The sequence below is a fragment of the Arvicanthis niloticus genome, chromosome 2 (assembly GCF_011762505.2).
Source record: "Arvicanthis niloticus isolate mArvNil1 chromosome 2, mArvNil1.pat.X, whole genome shotgun sequence".
Taxonomy (NCBI): domain Eukaryota; kingdom Metazoa; phylum Chordata; class Mammalia; order Rodentia; family Muridae; genus Arvicanthis; species Arvicanthis niloticus.
In genome coordinates this window covers 81,225,735-81,248,527 of record NC_047659.1, presented here as the reverse complement: position 1 = coordinate 81,248,527, position 22,793 = coordinate 81,225,735, and the positions used below count along the sequence as shown (strand labels likewise).

The window sequence follows — 22,793 nt, the reverse complement described above, 5'->3', positions numbered from 1 at the left end:
TAGTTCTGTTCTCTTGAAATTCTTTAAGGGATTTTTGTGTTTCCTCTTTAAGGGCTTTCACCTGTTTATCTGTGTTCCCCTCAATTTCTTTGAGGATGTTATTTATGTCCTTCTTAAAGTTCTCTATCATTGTCATTAAAAGTGATTTTAGATCTGACTCTTGCTTTTCTGGAGATATGGGTAATTCAGAACTTTCTAATATGGGAGAACTAGGTTCTGATGAAGCTGAGTACTCTGGGTTGTTGGTGCTTGTGTTCTTGAGCTTGCCTTTCCCCATCTGGATCTCCTTGGTGCTACCTGAGCTGTCTCTGACTGGAGCCTTGTCTTTCCTATTATCTTGGTTGTGTCAGAACTATTTGGGATGAGTGTTGCTGCTGAGGTTAGAGGTGAGGTCCAAGATCTGCTCAGTGTTCAAGCAGATACAGGAAGGAACCAGTGCTCTGGGCCAGGAGTGAATTCCTGGGTCCCTGTGGGTCCCAGTTACTCCCTGTTTCTGTAGAGTATTGCTGTCTTCTGACCTGAGATACTGCCCAGATTAGAACTCCTGAGAGCCCTGCTTCCTTTGGGTTCTGTGAGATTGGGTGCAGAGAGCTATCTCCCGGGATCTGCTGAGGGCTCAGGCCCAGACTGGAACGGACCAGTGCTCCTGGCCAGGAGTGAATTCCTGGGTCCCTGTGTGCCCCAGTTACTCCCTGTTTGGGGTGAGTGTTCCTGATTTCTTACCTGAGATACTCCCCTGGTTAGAGCTCCTAGTAGTCCAGCTTCATCTGGGTTTTGTGAGGTTTTGTGCAGAGCTGCAGCCGGTGATCTGCTCAGTCAATGAAGCTTTTTTTTTTTTTTTTTTAAATTAAGTCTTTAAAAAATATAATTAGAACTTGATTTTTTGGTACTGTTAGAAATTAGACTTCATGTGGTGTATGTGTTTTAGCTTGGGTATTGTGAGCTTTTGGGCTAATACCCACTTACCAGTGAATGCATACTATTGCGTGTTCTTTTGTGATTGGGTTACCTCACTCAGGATGATATTTTCTAGTTCCATCCATTTGCCTAAGAATTTCATTAATTCATTATTTTTAATAACTGAGTAGTACTTCATTGTGTAAATGTACCACATTTTCTGTATCTATTCCTCTGTTGAAGGACATCTGGGTTCTTTCCAGCTTCTGCTTATTATAAATATGGCTGCTCTGAATATAGTGGAGCATGTGTCCTTGTCATATGTTGGAGCATCTTTTAGGTATATGCCCAGGAGTGGTATAACTGGAAACTCTGGTAATACTATGTCCAATTTTCCAAGGAACTGCCAGACTGATTTTCAGAGTGATTGTACCAGTTTACAGTCTTACCAACAATGGAGGAGTGTTCCTCTTTCTATACATCCTCTCCAGCATCTGCTGTCACCTGAGTTTTTTATTTCTATTTTGCTCAAGCTTCAAAAATGGCATCAAGAATGGCTTGATCATGCTAGCCCTTTTTGTCCTGGGAATACTTTTATTCCTGCCCATTGTCTTAAAGCTAATATTTAACAACATCACCAGGTTGGCGGCCAAAGTACATGGCTTGAAACTGAAAATGGACCCCCAGACAGAGTTATTAAATTAGTAGGCTGGTGAGCCAAGGATGGGTAAGATTCTGCACAGAGCCTTATCAACCTAAGACAGAAATTCATTCATTGCTTTTGATAATGCATATTCTATGACAGGTAAGGAAAGTATTCTAATCAGAACGACCTAAGACAGGCTCAGTCTTGTTTATGAAATTAAAAAGGTGGAGAGGCAGAGAGCTTTTGGGACTGCTTGGCAGGAATATGATATTGGCCAAGGACAAGGAAGTGGGCTTCAGGAAGGAAACCGACATTAGGCTAGAACAAAGAAGTAATTTCAGACAGGAATCTAAATCTTAGGCCAGAGCAAGGAAGTAGGCTTCAGACAGAAAAATGAGTTTGGGCTCAACAGAGAAGTAGGCTCAGATATTTTGATCATCCTGATAAGCCCTTAGAAACAGTGAACTGTTTCTAAGGGCTTATCAGGAGTTATCATCAAGTTTCATGGAACTTTGTTTATTGCCTTGCTTGTTTTTTGACTATTTGTGTTGTCTTGCTTGTTCCTTGACTGTTTGCATCTATTGTATTGCTAGTTCCTCAACCTAGAACTAACCTTAATACTTGCATGTAATTAAAATTGTATAAAAGCAAAAAGGAGGAGGGGGGATGAGATAGGGGATTTCTAGGGAGGGAAAATGGGGAAAGGCAATTACATTTGGAATGTAAATAAATGAAATGTCCAATAGAAAAAAATACAAAAGCTGCCAAAGGAAAAATAACTGACAAAAAAAAAAAAAAAAAAAAAGAAATCAGACTTCTTTGCTAATATATGCAGAAATGAACTATTATAGCTATAGATTTTAATATTTAGTATTCTCTTCAAAACCTTCCCTCAGAAGTGCCCTAACTCCATTGCTTCATATTTACACCCCAAAAATGTTTAGATTTACACGGCTAAATTCTCTTTTAAGATGCTATATACACATACATATCTTCGTACATCCATCCATCCATTCATCCATCCATCCATACATACATACATTCATACATACATACATACATACATACATATTCAACTGCCAGTAAAAAGCACCTTTTGTTAAAGTTAAAGAATGCACCTGTAAAGGTAAGGCATAAAAAGAGAGAGAGAGAGAGACCCTCTAAAACTGAGAGATGATCCTCAAGATGCAGAACCCAGTTTCTGCTCAAGGACTGGGAGTTCCAAGGGTCTTTGACCAACTCTAATTCATGGCAGTCCATTTGACAAAAAGCAGAGAAGGTGATTAGGCCCAGAACTTTGAGGAAAACATTAATCCAGCCTTAAACTTGTCAAATTGGCTCTCTAGCAGGAGGGCCCACTGGCTGGAGTAAATGCCTTCCACACCATTGCCTCAGGTTAGTAGGGTAGAGAAGTTGAAATTTCCATCTTTATTGTCTATCTCTGTTTATGCTCATGCTCATATGTGTGCCTATTAGAAATCTGTTTAACCCCTAGTCCTTTCCATTTTCAGGGGCCACACTAAGTGCTCTTAGAGGGCTGGAGGAGTCGACTGCCCTAACTGCTTTGAACTGGCAAATGGAAGTATGTAGGAGGGCTCCATAGAGTGCGTCAGAGCTGGAGGCTAGCTAAAAACTTAAGCTATGGCAAAGATCCAGAAGAACATATGACAGTCATTTAATGACAGCATACAGCCTTGGCTCATGAGGTAGCATCTGTAACATATAAAACTGAGGCTGTTGTTATTAATATAATTCCAAGAGTGTAGTTAAGAAAATAGCCAGGGCAGGTTTGCCTTTATTATAGGACATGAACAGGCAATATATGTATATATGTATGTGTATGTATATATACACATACATACACATATAATATATGGGTATAATATATTATATATATATATCCATATGCTATATATATATATATATCCATGGACCATTGACAAGGTTTAGCATAGGCATCAGCAAGACTGATGATGTTCTTGCCATCATGGTACCATTGTAAGATATTTACCGTCTGAAGGCTATTGATTTGGCTAGCAAGTTTGTGAAGCTTTTATTATGTAGCTTAAGTTCAGAAGTTGGCCATTAGGTGTCCTCTATTACAACCTCATAGGGAAACATTATGAGACAAGGTTTATGAGAGAATATTCTTAGATATCATGATTAATGTATATCTTTTTTAATAAGGTGAAAAGTAATCATTCATTGACTGGACCACATACCATACCTTGTAGAGCAACAAAGCCTTCTTCACATTTAGATTGACAAGAAGTTTTGTTTGCCAGACCAAAATGTAACTGTGTAATCAGCTGTTATTACACTAGACTCTTGATTGAATGCCTAAACGTTTTATGAAGGAATTCAAAGCAGCTGTTTCTTTGGCAGTATCCTTCCAGCAAAAGATGCCACAGCCAGTGCACCAGATATGATGTCTGTGGTGTTGCCCAGGTTTAGCACATCATAATCATGGTCCACTGTGAGATTCTTGAGAGTCCTTTTCTTTTTTATCAAGATACCTGCATCTTCTCATACTTTATTTTTTCTTTTTTTCTGGTCAAAAAAAAGTTTTTCCATTACCATTTTTATTTTTAACGTTGAGTCATGGTTTTGTTAATGTAGCACTTACTACATATGTCTAGGAATGAAGATATTCCTCTATCAGCTTGCCAAGTACTAGCTACTAAGAACATAGATCCATGTTATCATGTTTAGCTCAAGGTATGGAGAGCTCTATGTAGGGAACAGAGAAGAAATACTTGTCTTAGCTGGAGAAATGGCTCAGTGGGTAAAGTGCTTGTAGCAAAACCCTGAGAACTTCAGTACAAATTCCATAGCAGGCACATAAAAGCCTGGTCATGGTGCAGCCTTCGTGTATCTCCAGAAGTTATGATAGTTAGAGATAGATATATTTTAGGGCTGCCTGCCCAGTCATTCTAATCAGACAATAAGTTCCAGGATACTGAGAGACCTTGTCTCAGGAACTGAGGCAGAGGGTGATATAGGAAAACACCCAAAGTTGACCTCTGCCTATACACTTACATGCATGGCTGAGCACACCCTCATGAACACTTATATCTTCCTCACACAAGAAATGTTTATCTCATCTCTTCCTCTGCCCTAATTATGTCTTCAAGTTGTATTGTCTGAAGTGATCTTGTTATCCATTTCTATGAGATGAGAATTTTTGAGATTTATAGAAATTACATGAATTTTTAAAGTACAGAGCCTTTTTGTTGCTCCGTCTCGTGTGGCTCATGGCTCTGTCAAGTTCTTTCCAGGAGGTAATGTTAGTTGGCCCAATCTTGCAAGGGCCTTGAGTAAAGATAGCTGTGCTCAATTCAAGACAGAAAATAATTAGTTCTTATCCAGAGGTAGTGTTCTGTAGTGTGCAGTGAGAGGTGAGCATATAGTTGTGTAATAAGTGGTTCCTATAACCCTTTATTACCCAGATGCCATGCTTAAGACCAGTTGGTATAGCTCTAATTTTTCCATCCACCATATCCAATTAGTCTATTCTATTGATATAAAAGCAAAGTAGATTATAGTATAGGTTCAGGAAACAAAAATATTTTGCAATATATACTTGACATTCACTATGATTAGACAATTTACTTAACCCTTTCTTAACTTCCTTTTTATCCTCTGTATAGTTTTGCTAATTAAGGTATCTCAGAGTTTGAGAATTATTTGGTTGCATATGGGTTTATGCTTACTTATCATCGAATAAATAATAAAGATGAAATAAATAAATAATAAAGATGTTTCAGGTGGGTTTTGACATGGAATAACCATTCAACAAATGTAACATACACTTTGTTATATTCTTGCTATAACCCTTCCTTCCTTTATTCCATTTAGCATCCTCTTGCCTACTAACTAGGTACTCTACTTATTGAAGCCCCTTAGACACCATTTCTTATATCCTACTGTCCATTTAATGCTATTGGCTCTTAAGAATTATTCAAGAAGAGCTTATACTTCAAAAATCCTTCAGTGCTTGCCTAACATGCATGGGGCTATGGGTTCTTCCCCCACTATCACTGAAAAAAATAATGTTCAAAGACCTTCACTTTTAGCTAAAATCATGTAAATTCTTTGCCCTAGTATTTCAGGAATAGCATAATTTGACTTGATACCGTCTATTCAACATGTTCCCTAAATTGTCTGGTTCATAGTACTAACTAACATCCACATATTAGTTAGTACTAAAGGAAGTACTAAAGGCATAAAGGAAGGATTAAGTTGCAGTAAATAGCAAAAACATCTGGAAAATACCTGATTGTTCTTTCTTTCTTTCTTTCTTTCTTTCTTTCTTTCTTTCTTTCTTTCTTTCTTTCTTTCCAACTCCATTTATTAAGAGTTTGGAGAAAGGGCATGAGTATGAGAATTTTTTTTGAATTTTATTAATCATTCCATTCGTTTACATCTCAAATGATATCCCACTTCTCAGTTACTCCTTCTACTCATCCCCCCATCCTATGATATCCCCCTTCCTGGTTACCCTTCTGCTACCACCCCCCATCCCACATCTGCCCTCCCCCCTCCCTTTTGCCTTCATGAGAGTGCTCCCCCACCAACCCACACTCTCTTGCCCCACTGTTACAGCATCCCCCTACTCTGGGGCATCAAACCTCCCTGGGACTAATGGCCTCCCCTCTCATTGCTGTTGGGCAAGGCCTTTCTCTGCTACATTATTGATGTTGCAATTACTTAAAAGCATATTCAAACCACTACATTGAGTGCTCATAAACAATATTTATATTGCCACCTATAGCAATATAGGTACAGAAAGCTCAATGAATATACTGATTATGAATGAATGCCATACATATGTTAACTATTTCTTTAAAATCCCTAAGGTTAAGTATGTGTTTTATGTATTTCAGAAATCCAGGGAGGAAATTTATTGTTGTCAAGTAGAATTTAACTATAAATATTTTTTAAAGCAGTTATTTCTTTTAAAAAATAAATATTAAAACTGCAAGGAAAAATTCTTAAGAAGTCTTATGAAGTCAGGCCATATTGTTTCCAAATTCAGATGGTAAATTACTATTAAAGTTTTGCACAGATTGGAAATGACTAATCAACATTAGGAAAATGTAATTGAGAGATCTTCCCTCATGCTACTTCTGGGTAAGAATTTTTTCATGTCCAATTTTAGCAGTGGTTTCTTCCTATGTGAAATTTTAAAAGCTTTTAATGATTAGAACTGCTATATTGAAAAGATATAAAGTTATCATTTTTCCAATCTCTGTTGATGACATTCATATATATTCATCTCTATCACTTTATATCTTAGAAACTCCCAAATATGGAAAGCATGCAATTGTAGGGCTCAGTAGAGTCAGGAAGTCGAACATTTGTATGAGCAGGGAAATAAATTAAGGTATGTGTGTTTATTAGCTTTATCCACCCCTGGTTCTTTGGTTTACATGTTTCATTTTACTTTTTGTTGCTACTTTTACATTTCACAGTTCAATCTTAAAGCTATAACCTGTGAGTAAGTTTGTCTTGATCAGGGTGTGTGACAAATAGTAAGTTATATTTGTACCAGGTATCATGCAGAACATGTGTTTTATTTGTGTAATATGTTTAGCTGGCTTATTTTCATAAAGACACTGCACAATGTGAAATGGTTGAATAATAGGTGTTTTTTAGTATAGTGGAGACATATGGAACAATGCTTATACTTAGGCCTTGCACATATTTAAAAAAACTTTCAAAGAACAAATTTTCATTTCAATGATATGTAATTTTGACAGAGAGTATTATGGAATAAAATAGAACGATCACAAAAATGATGGATTTAGTGTAAGCATTGACTCAAACAGCTTCTTTCTTGACTTCTGTGTCCTCATAAGTTAAAGAATTAGAATAGTCAGTTATATCACTGTTTGCTCTGTAATTTGTTCTTTTCTGTGTTGAAATCAGGTCTATAACTGTGATTCAGATAATTCATCATGAAGGAAACAGGTAGAACAGTGTAATATTTTTTTGAGTTTTAGTTGAATATAAAGATAAAACATTATTTAATTGTACTATATTAGAACCAGTTAACCCAAAGTTGAAAATTCTTTCTCATCTTAAATATGAAGATTGCCAACTAACAAATAAATCATGTTATAGAATTAAACAGTACAATGGATTATAAATTATGAATGTTCTTAAGGAGTTCTCGCTTTTTGTTGTTGGGTTTTTTCATTTAATTTTAGTTTTTATTTATTTATTCATTTTACATCCCACTCTTTGTTCCCCTTCCTGTCACCCAGCACCTCCCATAATCCATCCCCCACTCCTCCTTCCCTTCTTCTCTTAGCAAGCTGGATTACCCATCCTAATATCTCATAAAATAGACTTTCAAACAAAATGATTCAAAAGAGATGGGGAAGGACACTTCATTAAAGAGTTCTCTCCTTTTTTAAATGAATTAATTATCTCTCATGTTCCATCTTTGTCCCTGTGCTTCTTGTTAGCAGGGCAAATTTTGGAATGAAGGTTTTGTGGAGAGTTGGTGTGCTTATCCCTCCACTGAGAGTCCTGCATGGCTGTAGTAGGTGGCCATTTGAGGCTCCATATTCCCTACTTCTATGAGATTCTGCTAGAATCATCCCTGTAGGATGGGTTGTGTCGCGCCCCACTCGACCAGCAAGGAAGACGTGAACAACCGGATCCTTCTCAACAGCCTTTATTGTAGAAATCCTTCATCATTCTTGCAGGGAACTCTGAGCCCCCAGAGCGAGCTGCTTATATACCCTCAGCCCTAGTCAGGGAATGTGCGTGGAGGTGCATGATTGGTCAAAATTGCAATGCTTCATTTGCATAGCCCGCTCGGGAGGGGCGATTGGTTGGAATTGTAGTGCCTCATTAGCATATCCCGCTCAGGAGGGGTTGGCGCCAAAACTGAGTTGGCCCAAGGGTAATCACATGCGCAGTGCACTTGTTTACCAGGAGATCATACCAAAAGCCGGCACCATCTTGACCAAACTTGATCGGGCCGGTGGCCTACATTGCCATCTTGACCAGCCGAGTCGGGTCGGCGGCCTACAGGGTTGCCTATATATCATCCTGGGAGCCTTTTCTACTGCCAGTTTCGATTAATTCTCCTGGCCCTCTCTCCTGGCTCTTCCCACACCTGGTCCAAATCTCCTCCTATTTCTCTTTCCATCTCCTCTCACATCCATTTCCTCCATCTGCCTTGATGACTATTTTGTTTTCTGGATGAATGAAAGTAAAGAGTCCTTGCTTGGCCCCTCCTTGCATTTTTTTTTCTTGTTTGGTACTGTTATTTGTAGCATGTAGGTATTCTGTAATTTGTGGGTAGTATTCACTTAACAGTGAGTACATACCTTGCATGCCCTTGTGGTTCTGGGTTACCTCACTCAGGATGAAATTTTCTAGTTCCATCTCTTTGCCTTTCCTTGATGATGTTTCATGATGAATTTCATGATGTCCCTGTCTTTTTGAATAGCTGAGTAGTATTCTATTGTTTAAATGAGCCATATATTCATTATCCATTCTTCAGTTGAGGGACATATGGGTTGTTTCTAGTTTTTGACTATTATGAATAGCCATTTTTATTTTTATTCTGAGAAGATATTTTTTACATCCTTCCTGTATACGTCCTCATCCTGAAGTGCACAGATGCACTTCATGCGTCTGTGAATGTTCCTGAGAGTCATTTTGTTTTGTATATAAATACCCACTAAAACCAAAAGTCAATTTCTTTTGTGCTGTAGAGGGACAGAAACATCACAAGAAGTACTGGGTGTCCATAACCCAGGGATCATCCCTTTAGTCCATCAGCCAGCAAACTGTTCTCATTTTATACTAATAAAGTCATGACTTGAGTATCTTTTCTCTTTCCTCTATTCAATTGCAGAGAAGTATTTTCCTTAAATACAATTTCTCTGCTGGTTAACCAGCACCTTCTGTTTATTTTTACTAAAAGATGCTGTGCTTTGCAATAAAATGTTTTTGTGGTCTCCAAAAGATAGGAAATGTAAAACAAATTTTTCCTGTCCCAAACAAACAAAAGACAACAACAACAAAGACAAACAGACAAAACAAAGACAGATAAAGAACATCAAAAAATCTACAAGGAACATATATCCTTAAAATGTCTGACTAAAAAGAGAAGGAAGATTGCAGGAGATAAACAAGCACTTCTCAGAACTCATCTTGGAACACAGAGTGGGATGATGGGAAGGAAGAAGAAGAGGTAGAGACTGAGAGAAACAGAGGGACAGAGGAAGAAAAGGAGGAAGCATGGATGGAAGACATTTTTCTAGGACCTAATCAATCCCAGTGGGGATGGCTGATCCACAAATGGTTATACTTCCTTGTTTAACAATGCCATCTATGCAACGCTTCCTTCCCGTGGTACTCGACACAGTTTAATTGCTGTCCTCTATCGTTCACTTTTTATTTGGTTTTGAAGGCTGGTAAGACTTTGAGCTGGTGAGCTAGAGGTGCTTTCCTTTTAGTTGCTGATCTCCCATTACACTGTTGCATGCATTTTCTTTTAAAAAGTGGACTATGTCTACTTGTCCACTTTCTTCCCTGAGGTTTTATTAGACCAGGCAGCAAGACTCTCATGCTTCGTAAACTGTAAAATTACTTCCATTTCTCCTTAGATGAAGATACTTCTGAAGCCCAGAGAACTCAAATGACATGGTCGTTAATAAATTAATATTATAATAAGGAAGTTATACAAAACAAATTCAGTGTCAATACTAAGGCTGTTTTTTGTTTGTTTGTTTGTTTTGTTTTAAATTAAGTCATTTAAAGTAGATAACATGAGCTTGGAGATACCATTTATCTCCCTCTTGTGGGTTACATTTGGTCAATAATAAATGTTTTTTCTCTTCATGAGAAAACTTCCTTGATTGATAGTACATTTTCAAGAACATATTCATGTTATATTAAAATATAATTGTGTAAATTATAAACATCATTTTGCATATTCCAGAACATTTTTAAATAAGGAAAATTTTCCTTTTCAGAAACTGACTGGAAGTCATTTGACTTTGGAAAAGTAAATCAAATGAAAATTGTTTATTTAAATCCAGTGTTCAATCAATAATTGATGTTGATATCAGACAAGCTTTGCCTGGGCAAGTTCTTTGAGTTATTTTGAAATCATGGCTTTAAAACAGAAGGTGTTTGCCTAGTCACAAAGTGCATGAAGCTGTGCACTGTAATATAAGGATATTTGATTGTGAATTTGCATATATGTTTCTTCTTAAAATATTTATTAACTTATATTCTACATGTATATGTATTTTGTGTGCATAAACATCTGTGCACAATGTGCTTGTCTGGTGCTTGCAGAGGCTAAAAGAAAACTTTGGATTTTCTGGAACAGGAGTTACAGATAGTTGTGAGGTGCCATGTGGGTGCTGGGAACTGAACCTGGATCCACTTGAAGAACAACCAGTGTTCATTACTATAAAGCCATCTCTTCAGCCCCTCTATACATGTATTTCTTAAAAATATTAAAATTACTGTTTAAATGGGTACAAAATATATAACCATGATTATGTGCTGATGCTGACAGTATAAGTTTAACTTATGAAAATGTGTTTTCTGTTTGCCTTGGGGAGAGAGTATGATGAGAACCTGGTATTACAGCTCCTGGAAACACATGAAACTCAGCACATGCACACACACACACACACACACACACACACTGACATACATACACATTCACATGTACATTTATACAGACACATTTTATAGAAACACAGATGATATACATATCACATAAAAATGCATAAGTAAAAAAATATGTTAACAACTTTGTAAATTTGTACCATGCTTACATTTCTTTCTCTTTTATGGCCTACGACTTTCTACTTTGTGAGAAGACTTTCTCCAGAAAAAAATCTGTTTGTAAAATTTGTACATAAAGTTTTAGCATGTATACTAAAACATCTTTTAAATCTGGTTGATAATCCTAGGCTATTCCTCAGTATCTAATATTATGACTGTCTTAATTTTATATTACCAGGGACCTTATTAAAACAGTCCATTGAGCTAAATGCATGACTTGTGAGATTATTCAGAAACTGCCCTAACTTCCAAATCAGCCTTAGCTGCTTTGTATGCACATGTTTCTTATGGTCCAGATTATCAAGCGTCTTCAACAACTGTAATTTTACAAATATTTCTATAATGTCGCCAAATAAAATAACTAAGAGAATTGAGATCTAGTTCCTACATTGCATATCTAGAATAATCCATATAAAGATGCAAGTCCTAATATATTGTAGTATCCTGGAAAAATTATTATTAGCAAATTATTTAAAGAGACATGATTTAGATGAGAAATAATATTGTTAGGTAGCACAGAATGGCATAGCATAGAAGTCAAAGTATCACTATTTGCTGATAATATTATAGTATACAAAAGCAACCCCTCACATCCCTCCAGAGAACTCCTACAGCTTGTAAACAAATTCAACAAAGTGGCAGGATATAAATTAACTCAAACAAGTCAATAGCCTTCCTTTATGCAGATGATAAATAGGCTGAGAAATAAATGAGGGAAATAATACCCTTCACAATAGTATAACAATAATAATAGCCAACAATAGTATAAAAATCTTGGTATAACTCTTCTTTTTAATTACTTTTTTATTGGATATTTTATTTGCATTTCAGATGTTAGCCCCTTTCCCCATTTCCCCCACACCCCAAACCCCCTATCCCATACCCCCTCCTTCTGCTTCTATGATGACGTACCCACACCCACCCACCCACTTCCACCTTCTTGCCCACAAATTCCCTCACACTAGGGCAACCAGCCTTCATGGGACCAAGGACTTCCTCTCCCACCTTTGCCCAACAAGGACATTCTCACCTACCTATGTGGAGCCGTGTGTCCCTTCCTATGTGCTCTTAGGCTGGTGGTTTAGACCCTGGGAGCTCTGGTTGGCTGGTGTTGTTGCTCTCCTCAAGGGGCCACAAACCCCTTCAGCTCCTTCAGTCTTCTCTCTAAATTCTCCATTGGGAACACCATGATCAGTTAAATGGTTAGCTGAAGGCTCTTCATACCAAAACTTATGGGACACAATAAAAGCAATGCTAAGAGGAAAAATTCATAACTCTGAGTGCCTACAAAAAGAAACTGGAGCGAGCAGAGCATACACTAGCAACTTGACAGTACACCTGAAAGCTCTAGAACAAATAGAAGCAAATACATCCAAGAGGAGTAGATGGCAGGAAATAAACTCAGGACTGAAGTCAACCAAGTAGAAACAAAAAGAACTGTACAAAGAATCAACTAAGCCAGGAGCTGAGTCTTTGAGAAAATCAACACAATTGACTAACCAGAGGGCACAGAGACAGTATCCAAATTAATAAAATCAGAACTAAAAAGTGATATATAACAACAGAAACTGAGAAAATTCAAAAAATTATCATATCCTACTACAAAAGCCTATACTCAACAAAACTGGAAAATCTGGATGAAATGGACATTTTTCTCGATGGATACCAGGTACTAAAGTCAAATCAGAAGCATATAAAACATCTAAATCATCCCATAACCCATAAAGAACAGCAGTCATTAAAAGTCTCCCCACCAAAAATGCCCAGGACCAGATGGTTTTAGTGCAGAATTCTATCAGACCTTCAAGGAAGACCTAATACCAATTCTTTTCAAACTATTCCACAAAATAGAAACAGAATGAATACCACCCAATTCTTTCTATGAAGCCAAAATTATGCTCATACCTAAACCACACAAAGACCCAAAAAAGGAAGAGAACTTTAGACTAATTTTTCTTATAAATATTGATGCAAAAATTCTCAATAAAATTCTCTCAGAGTCCAAGAACACATCAAAACAATCATCCATCATGATCAAGTAAGCTTTATCCCAGGAATGCAGGGATAGTTTGATATATGGAAATCCATCAATGTAATCCATTATTTAAACAAACTCAAAGAAAAAAACCACATGATCATCTCACTAGATGCTAAGAAAGCATTTGACAAAATTTAACATCCCTTCATGGTAAAAGTCCCGGAAAGATCAGGAATTCAAGGCCCATACGTAAACAGTAAAAGTAATATACAGCAAGCCAGTAGCCAACATCAAACTAAATAGAGAGAAACTTGAAGCAATCTCACTAAAATCAGGGACTAGACAAGGCTGGCCACTCTCTCCCTACCTATTCAGCATAGTACTGGAAGTCCTAGCCAGAGCAACAAAACAGGCAACAAAACAAACTCAAAGGGATACAAATAGGGAAGGAAGAAGTCAAAATATCACTATTTGCAGATGATATGATAGTATACTTAAGTGACCCCAAAGCTTCTACCAGAGAACTCCTAAACCTGATAAACAACTTCAGCAAAGTGGCTGGATATAAAATCAACTCTAACAATTCAGTAGCCTTCCTCTACTCAAAGGATAAACAGGCTTAGAAAAAAATTAGGGAAATGGCACCCTTTACAATAGTCACAAATAATATAAAATACCTTGGTGTGAATCTAACCAAGCAAGTGAAAGATCTGTATGACAAGAACTTCATGTCTCTGAAGAAAGAAATTGAAGAAGACCTCAGAAGATAGAAAATCTCCAATGTTCATGGATTGGAAGGATGAACATAGTGAAAATGGCCATCTTACCAAAAGCAATGTACAGATTCAATGCAATTCCTATCAAAATTCCAACACAATTCTTCACAGACATGGAAAGAACAATTCTCAACTTCATGTGGAAAAACCAAAAACCCAGGGTAGCAAAAACTATTCTCAACAAAAAAAAAATAAACTTCTGAGGCAATCACTATGTCTGACCCAAAGCTGTACTACAGAGCACTAGTGATTAAAAACTGCATGGTATTACTCTTCCCATGCAAATGAAAAAACTCTATGACAAAACTTTAAATTCCTAAAAAAGAAAATTGAAAAAGATCTCAGAAGATGGAAAGATCACCCATGCTTATGGATAGATGGGGATTAACATAATGAAAATGGCCATCCTACCAAAAACAGTCTACAGATTCAGTATAATCTTTATCAAAATTATAATACAATTCTTCACAGACATGGAAAGAGCAATTCTCAAGTTCATAATGAAAAACAAAAAACCCAGGATAGCCAAATCAATTCTCAACAATAAAAGATCTTCTGGGGAATCACCATCCCTGACCTCAAGCTATACTACAAAGCAATAGTGATTTTAAAAATATGCATGGTATTGGTACAGAGACCATTAATTTGATCAGTGGAATAGAATTGAAAGTAAACCCACATACCTATGGACTTGATCTTTGACAAAGAAGCCAAAAATATCTAATGACAAAAAAGAAAGCATCTTCAATAAATGGTGTTGGTCTAACTGGTGGTCTATATGTAGGGGAATGAAAATGGATCCATATTTATCATTTTGTACAAAACTCAAGTCCAAGTGGATCAAAGACCTCCACATAAAACCAGATACACTGAATCTAATAGAACACAAAGTAGGAAAGAGCCTTGAACTCATTTGCACAGAGGGGAAATTTTCTGAACTAATCAGCAATGGTTCAGGCTCTAAAATCAAGAATTTATAAATGGGACCTCACGAAACTGAAAAGCTTCTGTAAGGCAAATGACATATCACAACCTACAGATTGAGGGAAAAAAAAATCACTAACCCTACATCCAATAGAGGGCTCATATTCAAAATATATAAAGAGCTCAAGAGCTTCACCTTCAAAAAACCCAAACAACCCAATTATAAAATAGGGTATAGAGCTAAGCAGAGAATTCCCAACAGAAAAATTGTAAATGGCTGAGAAGCACTTAAAGAAATGTCTAAAGTCCTTAGTCATCAGAGAAGTGCAAATTAAAATGACCCTGAAAATCCACCTCAAACCAATTAGAATGGGTAAGATCACAAACTCAGGTGATAACACATGCTTGCCAGGATGTGGAGAAAGGAGCTCTCCATTGCTGTTGGGAATGCAAACTGGTACAACCACTCTAAAAATCAGTCTAGCAGTTCCTCAGAAAATTGGAAATAGTTGTATCTGAAGATCTAGTTATACCACTCTTGGCCATATACCCAAAAGATCCTCCATCAAACCACAAGGATATGTGCTCCACCGTGTTCATAACAATTTTGTTTGTAATAGCCAGCATCTGGAAACAACACAGATGTCCCTCAACCAAATAATGGATAGAAAAGATGTGGGTCATTTACACATGAAACACTACTCAGCTATTAAAAACGAGGACATTATGAATTTTACAGGCAAATGGATGGAACTAAAAAATATCTTGAATGAGGTAACTCACATTCAAAAGACATGGTATGTACTCACTCATAAGTGGATGGATATTAGCCCAAAGTGCAGAATACCAAGGATAGCACCCACAGACTGGAAGAAGTGTAACAACCAGAAATGCCCAAGTGATGATGCTTCAATCTCACTTTGAAGGGGGAAAAATAATCACAGAAGGCAGAGGGAGAGAGAGACCTGGATGGGAGAAGAGAGGGGCAAGTGAAAAGGGGAACGGGATCAGGTATGGTGTAGGGAGTCGGGGGTGGAGGGAAGGGTGAAGCTTAGAGAGTCAGAAGAATGAATGGAAATGAGTGCTTCAGGGCATGGGAGGTGGGCTGGGAGCCCCTCTAAAAAGTATCAGACACCTTCAGAGGTGACAGACTCTCAGGACTCAGTGAGGGTGATCTTAGCCCAAATTCCCAGCATTGGGTAGAGAGAACTCAGAGTCTACCTCTAGAAGATAGCCAGGGCCTCAAGTGGAGGAACTGGTTACTAATCCACAGTCAACATTTCTGACCCATAATTGTTCCTGTCTAAAAGAACTACAGTGACAAAAATGGAAAAGAGACTGAGGAAATGGAGGTCCAATGACCAGCCCAACTTGGGATCTATCTCTTGGCTGGGCACCAAGGCTTTAAACTATTACTGATGCTATGTTGTGCTTACAAAGGGAAGCCTGACATGGCTGTCCTCTGAGAGGCCCTACCAGCAGCTGACTGAGACAGATGCAGATACTTACAGCCTAACATTGGACTGAAGTTGGGGACCTCTGTTGTTGAAGTAGGGGAAGGATTAAAGAAAGCTGAAGGGGAGAAGGACTCCAAAGGGAGACTAGCAGTCTCAGCTAACTCAGACCCCAGGTTGCTCCCAGAGACTGAGCCACCAACCAGGAGCATACAGGGGCTGGTCAGAGGCTTCTGACATATATACAGCAGAGGTCTGCCTGGTCTGGCCTCAGTGGGAGAAGATGTGCTTAATCTTGGAGAGACTTGAGGCCCCAGGGAAAAGGAGGCCTAGTGAGGAGGGGAAGCACCCTCTTTGAGTCAAGGGAGAGGAGGAATGGGGTGAGAAACTTGGGGACAGGAGACTGAGAAGGGGAATGAATGAAATATAAATAAAATGATTAAAATAAAGAATTTGGACTATAATTAAATCATCCCATCCTTCTCTTACTTATCTCCAAACCTTCCCATATAATTCTCCCTAGTTTTTCAGTAGTTGCTGCAACACACATATTTATATGCATAAATAGAACCTGCTCAGTCTGTATAATATTTCTTGTGTCCTTTATCCTTCTTGCTTTTAAATACTGGAAAAATTTAAAGGTTCTTGAATTGTGTTGCTTTGGTAATTTTCTCCAAACATTCATACCTAATGTAAACATGCTCACTGAATTTCCTATAAGCATGGAATTTGTCTCAGGTTTTTAAACATAAAAAGCTTTTTACTTTTTTTTTTTTTTTTTTTTTTTGGTCTTGAGTGCTAATTTTTATTTTTCAGATTACACACACACACACACACACACACACACACACACGTATGTATATTAGTTCTGTGACTATTTTAGGAGCATCTCTTCTCATTCCCACTTTCATTGACTAAAGTAGTTAAATAAAATCATTATGAAGTGAGATACACCAATTTTAAGCCATCTCTAATTATAACTCTTTAGAAATAATTCTAGTTTTCATCTAGCTATGAAGCATGGAAACATTACCGCCATCTGACCAATTAGACCTCATGATGAAAAATTTGTGTGTCTTGGTTTTCTAGTGTAATGCAGTGTATTATTTTGCTGATAATGTAATCAGGTTTCTGTGTTTGTTTCTTAGTGTGCGTGCATGCGTGTGTGTGTGTGTGTGTGTGTGTGTGTGTGTGTACACTTATAGCACAAAATAAATCCAAGTCTCAATTCTGAAAAATAAAAAATTTATGGCAACCAATATTATTTTTATGTTTCTTCCTATCTTTATATTTTTCTGCTTCTGCAATTTAAAGTAGTTGAAACAATGTTCATGTTATGTTCATGCTAAAGGGAAATTCTCTTTTTCTGTGTTGGTAAGGTTTTTCTAGACATGACATTCGGTTCTGGAGGACACACAAAAGCCATTCTGCAGAAGGAACCAGATATTACTGTTTATGCCTTAGACCGAGACCCAGTGGCTTATTCTATAGCTGAGCAGCTTTCAGAAATGTATCCGTAAGTAATACTCTGTTTAATACTAGTGTTGAGGTTTACTTACCACATTTGGTTTACCTCCCTAAAATTTACTTTCTTTTGAATGTTGATCTATTTTTTTCTTACTGGCTATTTTATACCCATCCGTGCAAAAGAAGGAGTTAATGTGAAGAATGTTTTTAGTGCCTCTTAAAGTAATGGCATTGATGCATGTATTCTTTCTAAATCTGTGGAATTAATAATAATAATAATAATAATAATAATAATAATAATAATAATAAAGACTCTAGTAAATGAGATTAACAATATGTGGAAATTTTCTTCAAAAAATATTTTGACAGTTGACATATTGTCAGGAAATCACTGTTTTTAGTTGTATTTAGTGATGTTAGCATCTAGTGTGTACTGCCCACCAAGCTGAAGCCAGTTCTTAACTTTGAGACTAGAAACTCAAATGCTTTCTTGGCAATGTATGAAGCCAGCTTTTCAAAATATTATACATCTCAATAGAATGCAAAAATTTAGTATTTACTTTCCATAAGTTTTAAAGAATAAAGTATGCAATCCTATAGTGTTTATACATATCTCATAATTATGCACCTGTGTTTTCTGAATTCTTCCTGAAATTGACATACAGAGTGACTTATCATTTTGCTAGAACTAGTTGCTCACCTTTAAAATAAATAAATAGGACCACAGAGTTGGCTCAGCAGGTAAGTATGCATACCTCCATGCCTGACTACCTGAGTTCAACCCTCACATGATGGAAGGACAGAACCAACTCTACAAGTTGTTTATAGAACTCTAATCTCCCTATACATGCCATGGCATGTACTCTCACTTGAACAAGCATGTGTGTGAGCATGTGCATAACTACACACACACACACAAACACACACACACACACACACACACACATACACATACACATGGCTTAAGGAACATTCATCTTTTTAAAAAAGGGAATCGTATAATATTATCTATATAATATGGTATATATAGGACTTTATTTTGAAACAGGAAGTGTTCTAGAGCTTAGGTGATTGTTTCTCACTTTAAGTACTATTTTCAGGAATGAGGATTTTTATTCTCTCATGCTCAGGACCTGAAATTAGGAAAAACTGACTGGAATTTGACTTTATATCAACTTGTTATTATAATTTACAGCTATCGAACAATGAAATGGTATCTTTGGCAAAACAGCATAGTGTTGGGGTCCACACTAGCCCCACATTGGGGCGGCCAAAAAATGTTGGGGTCCACACTAGCCCCACGTTGGGGCAGCCAAAGCGGCCCAAGCAAAATGTTGAAGCCCGGGCCGACCCACGTTTGGGCGGCCACTGTATCCCGGCCCAAGCTGCCGGTCCACAGGTCAGGGTTCAGCAAGAGCGAGAGTGAGGATGGACTCGAAGAATGCAGACCAGACAGAGTGTAATTCAATCCCGTTTATTCTTCAGTCTAAGTCCTAAGTCTTGAGTTCCTAGTGCCTCGTTCCTAGTGCCTCCAAGTTCCAAGTTACTTCTTCCAAGTTCCAAGTGCCTAATGTCTAATTCCTACTCCAAGTTGTACTCTCTGAAGTGTCTCCTAAAAGTGTCTCCCTAGTGTCTGATGTGTCGACTGTCTGTCTCTGCCTTTTATATGTCTTACTTCTAAGCCACACCTCTAAGATACACCTTTAATCATGCCCTTAGGTCTTGTTTCTAAATCTGATCTCTACACTTCTAAGTCATACTCTTAAATCACACACCTTTAATATCACACACCTTTAATCTCATGCACCTTTAATCTCAAAAGGTATCTAAACCAAGATTATCGGAGTGTGCTCAGCTGTTGTAGGCTATTGTAATCCAAGTCACATGTCAGGGTATATGGCTCAAGATGGCTGCAAAGCTGATAGCCGCTTTCTGCTAAAAGTCGGCCCCCAACAGCATAGTATAGCATGGGAAGGTTATCTAACGTCTAAGAATAGAGACATGTCTATCTAGGTCTGGTGGGTAATGCTTCCCACTGCTTCTGCTCACAGGATTCACAGATCTAAAGAAGAAGTTTCTTTTTCAGTGAAATTGTCAGAAATGTGCATTCCTCTGAAAGTCCATTAGCTTGATCATATTTTCCATTTTTTTCTTAAAATAAGCATGTGTTTCAACTATACAAATCATTTTTTGTTTCTGCAATGAAACAGGTATATTTATTTTATGGAGATTTTACTTTACCAAATAGAATATCTTCCACTTGCATATGTGGAAACTTTTAGTGTTAGATATATAAATGTTTCAAATAAATATAATTCAGCTAGCTGTTTTTTAAAAGTTAAATAAAAGAATATAAGGGAAATAATTTTTATTTATTTATTCATTTGAGTGTATGTGCATTTGCATGCCATAGTGCACATATAGAGGTGATAAAATTTTGAGAGGAAGTCATTTCTAGAAACACTGTGTGTTTGGATGTTTGTTTAATGTTTGGTTTATCTTCTTGAAACAAGTAATAACAATTTGTGTTAAATCACACAACAGAATAAATTGTCATTTTAACACAAACATCTTTTGAAATAACTATAATTACTTCTCTTCACATAGTTATGTTGCTATCATTTTTAAACACTATACACTCCAGAAAAATTTCATAGTCTCCACTTTTTAAAACTAAGCTAGAAACCAGCATTTTCTCTGAAAACTAAACAATTCATGCAATTGGAGAATTTTCTGGTAACCAATTTTAGCTCTTTCAGAAAAGATGATATGTTAGATTTTCTGCTGTTAGAAAGCTAGATTTTGCCCAACTAAATCTGCAGATTCAGCTGAAGAAACATTTAAATAGAGCAGCAGGACACTCAGTTTAGGTTTAACTTTTTCAATTTTCTATTGAAAATTATCCAGTATATATCATCTTTTCCATAGACAGTTGCTATATACCTTCTCTTTTTGTTAAGGTACTATTACTCAATAATTGTCAAATTTATGGAAGAAGTTAAAAAAAAAGGACAAGTTTTAACTTCATGGCTTTAGGCTGCTTCTTGGACAGTTTCAACCAATTGACAATGTCTAGAAATAATGTATTTACATTCTCTAGCAAAGCCAAGACAGGAGCATCTGGTTTTGCATTGCAGCTCAGATCATGGTGCTAGGAAGCAGAAACAGAGAAGCCTACACTATGTAAAAAACTCTTTTCTTTGGATATTTCATCTGGCCCTGGGCTATAGGTTGAGATTCTCCACATTCAGGCCAGATTCTTTCCCACTAGTTAATACACTGGAACTGAACCAGATGTGTTTCACTAAATTACATGGTTCTCAGTAACATTAAGTCAGTAAGTTTAACCATCATCCATGATAGTATCTTCCAGACAGTGATAATTCGTAATCTTTTAGCTGTTCTGACTCCTCTCCAATTTCTCCCTCCATTAGCTTTACACAGTTTCAATAAAATGCAAACATTACTAAAAAGTTCCCTGAGTTAAATACCTTGGTGCTTTTACATTGCTCTTAAATTCAAAATCTTGAACAGGGTCATGCATGATTTAATTCATTAATGTGTCTCTTCTTTTCTATCTGTTCTAATGACTTGTTTAATACAGTTGTTTTCAATATGCTATTTGGTTTGCTGTTAAGGATCTTTGAATATTCTGTTCTCACTACTTATATACACCCTCTTCTGTTCTAACATTCTTCCTTCCTTTACCAAGATAACATTCATGTGGTCATTGCTGGAATTCATTTCCTCTGGAAATCATCAGAGATGTTCTAGACTAGAGTAATACTGTTATCATATTACCTTAGAACATACTGTACTTATTAAAAGTCATGATCACAACCATAGTTAAATAGTTATTAAATTATCTGATTCTTGTCTATTTTGCATTACAATGTAAACTCAGACAGAAGCTACATGTATTCATTTTTTTATAGCTTTCAGAACTTGGAAATTTTTCTGAGAACTCTTTAGTACAATACATGCTTACGAAATAAGCATATTTTTCAAGGCTTGGGATTTTTAAACTAGAGTTCAATGATTTTATTTTTTTAAAAAAATAATTTCATACTGCATAAACTATAGTGAAAAACAACTAATCAACATTATAAAGCATTTGAAAACTGTATAGAATCCTAATATTGTAAAAGATTCCTAAAATATTTGCATAGAAGAAGGGGGTCTAAATTGAGTCACAACAAGGTAGGGATATAAGCCTAGTCTAGACATTTTGTGCCACCAAGTAAAACCTCTAGTGCCAGAAATGAATTACACCTTGTTGAGTCATTAGACAAGAATGACCATGGAGTTTCCCAAACATCCAAGGCTTTTGCCAAGGCAATCCGTTGCTTTCTACAACATGATGATAAAGCCCTATTACTAAAGGCAATACTGAAGCTTTACACCTACTGAATAGCCTTCATGGTACTAGCTTGTATCCTGCATGCTACCTGAGGAGAAATGGAAACATGGATCATCATGCTACAAATCCTGCAACCTACAGCAGTGACATCCCTGCAAGGTATACTGGTGCAATGATGTCACAAATGTTATGGGGGTAGCCAACCACATCTTTATTGGATGTAAGGTCCACTCTATGAATTAGAACCTATGTCTAATACTGTTAGAGTGGCTAGGAATCTGAGATGATAAGCCATGAACTGACAGCATGTACAAGGCATAAATAGGTTCAGGTCAGACTGGGTGGCCAGCACTGAGACAGGAAAGTGAACACACTTTCTAGTCTTGTTCACCAAAGACAGAATCTAATACATGTTCATATTCCCCCAAATTATCTCAGGGCTTAGAAAAACAAACTTATT

The 22,793-nt window shown here is 37.0% G+C and overlaps 1 protein-coding gene across 6 annotated transcripts in view; it reads left to right on the top strand.

Annotated features, from left to right (window-relative positions):
* Mettl15 (methyltransferase 15, mitochondrial 12S rRNA N4-cytidine) overlaps positions 1-22,793 on the top strand; it is a 181,342-nt gene that overhangs the window by 74,897 nt on the left and 83,652 nt on the right. For all 6 annotated transcript variants that reach the window (XM_076929409.1, XM_076929410.1, XM_076929407.1 and 3 more), the window contains one exon: positions 17,886-18,022. In XM_076929409.1, the coding sequence (XP_076785524.1) occupies positions 17,886-18,022 (137 nt within the window). The remainder of the gene's footprint in view (positions 1-17,885; positions 18,023-22,793) is intronic.